At 30.9% G+C, this 9,832-nt stretch overlaps 1 protein-coding gene across 1 annotated transcript in view; it reads left to right on the forward strand.

Annotated features, from left to right (window-relative positions):
- Positions 1-4,562, forward strand: part of LOC117181481 (protein windpipe-like) — a 96,190-nt gene extending 91,628 nt beyond the window's left edge. The window contains exon 3 of the mRNA XM_033374185.1: positions 771-4,562. Coding sequence (XP_033230076.1) covers positions 786-3,020 — 2,235 coding nt within the window. The 5' untranslated portion in view covers positions 771-785 and the 3' untranslated portion in view covers positions 3,021-4,562. The remainder of the gene's footprint in view (positions 1-770) is intronic.
- Positions 4,563-9,832: the final 5,270 nt, after the last annotated feature.

The raw sequence follows: 9,832 nt of genomic DNA on the forward strand, positions 1-9,832 counted from the left end.
TTTTTTTTTAAATCGAAGGTGGCCTTTTTGAGAAAATAACTTTTTAGTATTTTTTTCGAAAATTATACGAAATTTGGAGATTATTCAAAATTTTCAAGTTTCTTAAAGGAATTTAAAAAAATGTATATTTCACGTAAGGGAGTTGCAAAGAAAATTAAATTATGCCCATTTTTTTAAAAATAAAACTTTTAAAATGAAATTTGAGTTAATTTTGTTATAAATTCTCTAAATATTTAAATAGATCTAATTTTATGAAAAAATTTGTTTTGGCATAAAACAAAAGATAATTGTATAATATTTTACCTAAGAAAACAGTATATTTGAGCCCCAAACAATTCCGTGATATATTTATGACTTGGCTAAAACAGTTAAAATATTAAATATAGCGATAAAAAATTTAAAAATTAGTAAAATTGTACGAAATTGGAGAGTAGATTTTAGAGCTTGTTATTTTCAAAATTTAGAAAAATTCCTAATTTCAAATTCGTAAAATATTTTTTAGATTCACAATGACAGTTCAATTAGAAAATATTTGGATTTAGTTTTTTTACATCACTCTAAGAGATAGAATGTTAAAAAAAGTTAAATTATATATTTTAGAATTTAAAAGAAAATCCGAAATGTTTATAATTGTGCACAAAAAGGAAAACAAATGACTCAATTTAAAAAATGGTTGGATTCAATGTTTGTCTCAGCTAATCCTAATAATAAACCTTTTTCATAAATTTGTTATTAGCAATCTTTAATTATTAATTTATTTTCTGTTCAAGAGAATCAGAACAAACATGCGGTCTTACGATCTCTTCGGGTTCTTCCTGCTTTTTCTCCTGGATTTCTGGAGGCCAACGGAGGCCCTGTGCAGCCTCGAAAATGGAACAGCTGCTCGATGCCATTTCCTGGAGGACGCCAGGTACATTGACACCTACGAACTTCAAAGCCTGAAAGCTTCTGTGGCACAAAAAGTCCTAACTTCAGATGCCTTTGAAAATGTGACCAGTCTGAGATACCTAGATCTATCCGGAGGTGACTTGGAAGAAATTCATCCAAGATCTTTTCTTCTTCTAACAGATCTACTTTCTTTAAACCTAGCTGACAACCACATTAAATACCTAAATTCTAGCTCTCTGGAGGGTCTAAAGAATTTGCAAAACCTCAGGCTACGAAGGAATTCTCTCCAAGATATTTCCGAAGCTGTTCTTAATCTAAAAAGTCTGAAAGTTCTCGACATCTCTGGAAATCCATTAAATTGTAACTGTTCGACTTTGAAAGCAAGGGACAAATTGTTAGAAAAAGGGGTCAAAATTTCGAAAACAGCTCTTTGTTCAGGTCCAGTTTCGGTTAAAGGATGGTCTCTGCTGAAACCTAGCTCGAAGTTAATTTGTATATTCGAGGAACAGGATGAAGGAATGCAGATGGACCAGCCCGTGGTTGGGGCACCTGAAGGATCTGGAGAAATAGGATCTGGTGATGAGGAGCCATTCGAGGATGATAAGGAAGAAGACATGGAAGTAGTTGCAGCTCCAGCAGTAAATGTTCCAAAAGCTGCTGAAACACCAGCTCCGGAAACCCCTGCTCCCGAAACGCCTGCTCCTAAAACAACTGACGCTGAAACTCCTTCTCCGAAAACACCCGAAGTTGAAATTCCTTCTCTGAAAACACCCGAAGTTGAAATTCCTTCTCCGAAAACACCCGAAGTTGAAATTCCTGCTCCGAAAACATCTAAAGCTCACACTCCTGCACCAGAAATCCCTCTCGAAGCCGCTCAGCTATCATCAAAAGTAGAAGTATCCGCAACCCCAATTAGTCCAGTCGAAGTATCACTAGAAAAGAGCAAACTAAAAGGTGATGATGGTCTCTTTTTCGACACAGATGAAAAACCAGCTATCGCAAGTCCCCCAGTGCCCCATACAGAAAAGCCAGCAGTGAACGATGATTTAGTTTATGCAGTCGAAGGATCAGGAGACGATGATGAATTTGAAGGATCCGGAACGAGAGTTCCACCCATAGATTTCAGTAAAGCAGAAGATGGAACTGTTTTCGAAAATACCGTGGCTGAAGGAGATGGAGGAAGCTTATTTGAAAGCTTGTTTGGCAGTTGGTCGGATAAATCTACGACTGGTGCTCCAGAAGAAAAAACAGTATCAGACATCGAGAATGAAGAGTTTTTGCCAGTTGATTCAGCCAAAGAACCTAAAGTGAAAGTACAGCTAACTAAGGCTGGTCAACAAGCACTTATTCCTATCAAATCGGGTTTTGACTTGTCAGATGTTACAGAACTGAATGCCACAAAGAACGGTGAAACTAAACCAGAAATAGCAAATGCATCATCCCAGGAAACGAAGATGGGATATGGGTCGATGGTTGTTCTTATTATCTTGTTGGCCATTTTTGTAGGCTTGGTTGGATTGGCAGCTTACAAGGGTGATTTCTGTAAGAAGAAGAGAGTTCCAGATGATCTTGAGAGGGGAACTGAGTTGAAGGAAATGAGAAAGTCTCTTTTGGATGCTGGAAATGCGCAACCAAAGATATCATCAAATGGTAATACGGAAAGTGTGCCTCTAATGAATTCTGTTCCTCCTCAGGACGCAAAAGATTCGAAACCATTGAGCAGAAATGGAAATGGTACAGTGGATGGACCAGTTAAATCAGTTCCCTCTGAAAAATCAGATCCATCAGCTAAATCAGAACCATCAGCTCCAGAGTCTCTAGACCCTGTTAAACCCCCAAGAAGGTCTATCCCTCACGAAGAATTTTTAAGACCCACCACAAATGGAAAATCCAATCCAGATCTTTACATTAATTCTGAAAAGTTTTCAAAAATGTCATTAAATTTGTCTTCCAATGATATCAAAACACATCCAAATACTTCAATGATACCCGCGGACTTTGAAAGCCCTCCTCTCAGTCCTGATGCTCAAAGAGTGAAAATAATTCTTCAAGACAATCCAGACAGTGTTCCTAAAACGCCGATTCTTATCACGCGTACAAAGATGGGTGAAAACTTGGTCAAAACACCATAAAGGTTGTTGTTGAAGGATAATGATATCCGGAACTTAATGCTCCAGGTCGCCAGCGAAAAAGGCGATTTTCCAAACGACCGTGAGGAAGTGAAGTGATTCTAAAATTCTTGGAACAATAACAAATTTTACAGAATGTTGGGTGCCTTTTCTGTGTATTTCATTTTCTAATTCTGGATTCTGTGATCTCTAAAATGCTTCTTTTAATAGAAACTACTCCCATTCGTGGACTAGTCAACTATAAATGGTTTTAGGGATTAAAGAGACAGAAATAGAATCCAAATCGGACGTGTAATGGGTACTAAATTTCTAAATAGGTCTCATACTATATATGAACCTATTAGAGTAATAATAAGAGTTTCATTTTTAGATTGATGTTTCCTGATGATGTAATCCTAAATACTAAATAGGATAGTTAAATTTAAAGTTCTACTGCAACAGGAACAGTTTTAAAGTCATGAGCATCTCTCTATTTTCCAAGTATTTTTGCGGATGATGATCACTTTTGCTATGATGCCTTCTGATCAAGGTTCACCATCCTATTTTTTTTTGCAATTCACCGAAGTGCTAATTCCAAGGAAATAATCGGATGAGGAAGCAAGCCAATAGTTGCAGTGTCATAATCAGTATAGATTATCCTGCACCTTTCAGAGAAAGGCTTGTGGAGACTAGTCACTCGTCAAACAACTTAGCGAGAAAAAAAATGGCAAAAATCTAAAAGAGTGCAAAAAACTTGACGTAAGCAGAAGTGACGGAACCTTATTAAAAGTTTAGTTCTAAATAGTGAATCGAGAACGCGAAGACGTTTTTACACAATTTTGACGACAATAAGTTATGAGGAATGGCGTATGTGTGAATACCTTTTGTATTAGTCATCGCGTGATAACAAAATAACGGATTCTTAGAATTTTTATGATTGATAAAGATTGCAAGGAATGTATACTTACCAGGTGTTAATTTTAGCTAGATTTGATAAGCCTTAAGGTTTACAATGAGGGAAACTTTTGGCATTTAGACCTGTTAAAATTTACGATAAATTCTTATTTTTAATTTTTGTATAAATTTGTACAAATGGAAGTTTAATTATTCATTAGAACTCGAGAGTTTCTCCCAATATAAGGAAATAATAAGCTGTGACCATTTCTACATTTTAAGAGTAATTATAGGCAGAAATAAGAGAACATCTTTCCTTGAAGGAAGTTGATCTATATGAGGACAGAGAACCGTTATTTACTTTTTAAGAGAAAAAAAGTAGTAGTTAACATTATAAGAAGCGTTTTTTATTTGTGGACGCTAAGTATTTATTACATCGATTTAAGCCAAATGAACTAAACCCTACGATTTAAAGGAGCAAGTGGGATTTCCTTTTGATTTTTTTTGTAACTTTCACAACTCTTAGATTATGTATGTACATCTCAAAATCTATATCCATCATCAGTCTCACCTCGCTATATTTTAAGTTGAATGTAAAACTTTATAGTGTAAGTAGGATTACCAAGATGTAAAGACTTTATTTATATTTTCAGTCTTTAATAAATAAATAGAGAGTTATCTTGTTACTTGTTACATTCATTTTCTTTTGTAACTTTAATTAATATTTGATGTGTTTTCAGCTCTGTTGGAATAAATTCAATGATACTTTAAATTACTTTGAATAAAATTAACTTCACTGAATTGAAATTTAATTTGGAATTAAATAATATATGTAAAGGAAGAAAAATAATTATATCATTTATCATCTTTACTTTTTACTTATATACAAATTACCTGAAAGTACCTAATTTATATATAGCCCCTGCAGAAATTTCGATCTGGCCCCGATCGGGCCCAGATCGGGAATCCAGGTAGGGGCCAGATCGCGGATTAAATACACGCCCAGATCGGGAATCCCGATTGGTACCTGATCAATCTCATTTTAAACCATTCATTCATTTCGCGAATGAAAATTTAATTTAAGTAAACTCGAAACTAGCGAATGGTCCTCTCCTTTCGACTACCTCAATATTTTGGATTTTCGATCAAGGAATTTGAGTTAAAATTAAAATAGTACGGGTACGTAAAGTTGAGGTTTTAGAAAACAAACTTTAATTATACTTTTGAGAAATGTACGATTATTGCAGATGGCATAAGTTGCGAGAAAAAAAGTTTGGTTTTTAGGGAAAAAATTATTAATAACCAGAAATGTTTTGCTTAAAATTTTTTATTTCTTTCAAAAAAAAAATTTCTCCACAAAAATCCTTAATTTGTCAAAAATATATTCGATCCTGTTAAATGATACGTTAATTTTTTGGGGCAAATATTCCCTACAACTTGACGTTTTTGAATGTTTAAAAAAAAAAAAATTTGCCCACCACACGGGGAAATTCTTCGCCCCTTTGAGCGCGCCTAGGGCGCGCGACTGTTGGTTCTCGCCCTTCGCGCTCGATTATGTATTTACATCGCGCTACGCGCTCGGTCTTTATATTTTCGCACATTCTTGCGCAAACATTTTAAAATTATGACTTAAACCATCCACCACTGTAATTTTGTGATTGTGAATTCTCTCTCATTAAAAAAGCTTATCTCGAGAGTTTGAGCGCACCTACGGCACGCGACTCACGGCAATCGCACTCCGCGCTTAGTCTTTGCATTTCTTCCGCATTCGGACACAGACCTTTAGAAATCAAAGGTGAACGGACCGACAACTATAATTTTGTGATTTTGAACTCTCTTTTGTTAAAGCTCTTTTGGTTTTAACGAACACATTCTCATCACGTATCTCGTGCTTCGCACTCGATTTTGTCCAACATGTCAACTTTTCTGCATTATACACAACACTTTTATATCAATTATAATACATTTTTTATGTAACTCTGTCAAGGATTACTTCTTAAAAAATTGCAAAATAAAAAGAAAATTGTATTTATCATGATTATTTTTGTATTTGTTTATTATTTTGCTTTAAATTGTATTCTAAGCTGCTCTGAAAAATGTATCATTTATATAAATGTATATCATTACAATTCATAATATGCATAAAGATTGAATCATTCTATTTCTTATTTCCTTGTTTTTATAATTTTTTTATTTTTAATGTTGCTTTTTACGATTATATAAAAACTACTGCGCATCTGCATAGGGTCTAATACAGGAACCTATATAGGGTCATATATAGGAGCCTATGTCCTCTTTAGTCTTTTCTGTGCTTTTTCCAAAAAGTTAATTTTTTAATTTTTAATCTTATGTTTTACGATTTAAAAAAAAATCTCGTCCTATCGAAAAATAATAAATTTATAGATCTTTTTAGGCGTACAACTTTTGTCTGGTAATTTAAGTTCATATCATTTTGTCGTTTTTTCAAACAAATTTAATATTTTTATTTAGAATGTTATTTTTTACGACTAAAGCAAAAACTAACTGTCCTATTAAAAATTATAGCTCTTTTTTGGATGAACAAGTTTTGTCTCATTTTTTCTCGTAGCTTATATCGAAAAGTTCTTCATTCTTCATTTGTAGTTCTTTCCAGGGCGCGTAATTTGAGCTTTTTCACTTTTTTGGTATCTTGCCTAGTTTGACCAAAAAATGGAATTTTTGGATTTTTCATTATTTTTGGTACAATCAAATTTGGAGTGTACAACTTCTCGACCAAATTAAAAAAGTTGTTATCATAGTCCTGTAGGGCTTTCAAAAAGCAAAGTTTTTCTTCTCCTGATTTTTTTTCATATCATGTGTTGTTTGGCTTAAAATTTTTCATTTTAGTTTTTTTATTTTTTTATTTTGAAAATGCTCTAACTCTAATAATTTTCTTTTTATAAAAAAAGGCTAGGAGGATAAATTGTTCAAGTTTCTGAGTACTATGAGCAACCGTACATAAAAATTTTAAATGTTGAAAAAATGTGGTTTCAAACATTTTTAATACGATGAAATTTGGAATTTTCAACTTTTCGACCAAATTAAAAAAGTTGTTACCATAATCTTGTAGGGCTTTTAAAAAAAAAGTTTTTCTTCTCCTGACTTTTGTTCGTATCATGCTTTAGTTTAGGACACTAAAAGATTGTACTAAAGGGCAATCTAATAGATTACTTTTTTCAAAATTTATCGTGTTCACAGACAGACAGACATACATACATACATACAGACAGACACATTCGTAAAACCTGTTTTTCGGATTCAGGGGGTCTCAAAACGTAGACATTTGACAAAAACTGGGGGGGGGGGGCAAATTTTACACAAATCTAATACCTTCTCTGATGAGAATGTAAAAAATCAGTTGTCACTCAAAGAACGAAAATGATAGGAAAATTACCTATAATTTAGGATTTATTTTCATTTTTCTGTAAAAAAAATTAAATTTTCTGTCATTTACCATAATTCTTGAAAAATGTTATTATTAGATTCGTTTTATTATTTTAAGTTTGTCAAGAAGCGATACAGTTAAAATAAAACGTTTACAAGGAATTGAAAATTTTTGAATAAAATATTTCTCGTTATTAAAAATATTATTTTCAGAGTAAAATTTGTTTTTATTTTTATTATGACTCATTTATTTCGAGCTAATGGACATTGTTATAAGTTCCAATATTATTTATAATAAAGAAAACAATCTTTTGTAGCATTTTAAACTGCGCGCGAAAATCAACCAATTAGATGTCGAATGCGACGCATGCGCATTTGAGTAAGTGGCTCTGGCTGGGAGTCTGCTCAATTGTTATTTTTATTCCGAAATTCATGTTATGAAAAGGTGTCTTTGGAATATTTTTGTAATTAATTTATTAATAATACAGAATGGAAGTACTACAATCTATTTTTTGTCAAAAGATTTTATAATTTTAACTACATTAAATTGAAAAAGCTTGTGTTTCAAATAATACTTAAAAACAAATAGACTTCATAAAATTCATCGTATAATGATATTTGACTCATCTAATTGTAAATATACTAATTTTACCTGAAACAATTTAATTGATTTTTAATTTATTTGATGTTAGGTTTTAATCAGAGAATAACAAGTATCTCTAGTTTTGCGAACGCATGGAAATGGCGTTTCAGCAGGAAATCGCTTTTTGTCCGGTCAGGCCCAAATATGGGCCACTGAGTTCTACTCACCAGGGCCAGATAGGGAAACCAGATCGGGCCCATATCGGTATTAGGTTCGAAATCGGGCGATTTCTGCACGGGGAGTTTGAAACTTATTAATGCTGAATTTTTTTATAAATTTACTAATAATTTCTATGAAAAAAAATCTTATTGGTATATTTTCTTGAGAAAATTCTTATTTTTATTGAATATATATTATTTGTATACATTTTTTTCCTTATATTTGACGATGATTTTTAAATAACAATATTGAAGATATTATTTTGAATAATTTGTACATCTTTTGTCCCAATTTTGTTTTGTTAAAAATACATGTTTTCGCTTAAAGATTTATAATTTTATTCCCAAATTCAACCAATTGATTAAAAATTGAATAATTTGGTACAAACTTAGTATTTTTTTTGAGGATTAATTCTTTAATTGAAAGTTTAAGTATCTCGCACTTTATTCAAAATGTATTCTTTGACTTGAAAATTAATCTTCTATAGTTTAAAATTCAACTATTTAGCTGAAAGTTCATCATTTTTTGTTAAAAGTGAAATTGCTTGATTGAACATTAATCTGTCTTGGTTTATGATTTAACTATTTGGTTAAAAATCCTTCTCATTCTTTTTTTTTTTAATTCAACAAGTTGAAAATTAATTTTTGTTCAAAAACTAATTTTTTCAATTCAAAATGTTACGATTCCATTTTTGGTTGAAAAAATATATATTTTAGGTAATGCGACTATTTGCTTTAAAATTAATCACCCTGATGAGTTATACAAAATAACATTATAAATTATAATATTATAAATAATGAAAAATAATTTTAAAATTGTAAAATAAAAAAGTATAAAATATATTTATTTGGTGGAAAGTGTATATTTTCAGTTAAAATTGGACTTTTTGGTTAAAAATTAAACTATTTTTATGCAAATTCATCTATTTATTAGAACATTGTAGAACATTAATCTTTTTGGTGACAAGTTCATCTTTTTTATTAAAAATAAAAAAAATCATTTTTTTGTTCACATTTGTAATTAAAAATTTTAATTTTTTTGTGGAAAATTCCTCTTTTTTTGTCTAAATTTTTCCTTCGTAAGATATTTTATTTTGGGTTGAAAATTTTTCTTTCATAAGTTTTTTCTTTGTTTTTGATTCAACTGGATAAATATTAATTTTTTCAGTTGAAAATGAAAATATTAAACTAAAAATTTGACGAATATATTTTGAATAAAAATATCTATTTTAGTTACAAATTAAACTATTCTATTTAAAATTGACTTTTATTAATTGAAAAGTCATAATTTCAGTTAAAAATGCAAACTTGTTGTTGTAAAATAATCGCTTTTGGTTGAGGATTCCACTATTTTTCAAAAAATTGGTCTTTTTCTGTTAAAAAATCAAATATTTTGCTTAAACTTAAACGAATTTTGAAAAACTGCATTTTTCTTGTTTGAAAATTCACAATTTCAGTAGAAAATTAATATTTTCTGGTTGAAAATTCTAATTTTTTGTAGATAAATCATCTTTTTAACTTGAAAATTTAATAATTCTGTTGAAAATTGATAACTTTATTGAATAGTCATCTTTTTTGGTAAAAAATTAATCTGCTTGGTGGAAAATTCATCCTTTTTTATTAAAAATTGAACTGTTTGGTTAAAAATCCATGTTTTTAAATTCACCGTTATGGTTGAAAATTAATTTTTTTTTTATTTTAAAATTTAGCTGTTCCATTTTTGATTGGAAATTTAGCCT

Source organism: Belonocnema kinseyi, chromosome 10, assembly GCF_010883055.1.
Source record: "Belonocnema kinseyi isolate 2016_QV_RU_SX_M_011 chromosome 10, B_treatae_v1, whole genome shotgun sequence".
NCBI classification, from domain to species: Eukaryota; Metazoa; Arthropoda; class Insecta; order Hymenoptera; family Cynipidae; genus Belonocnema; species Belonocnema kinseyi.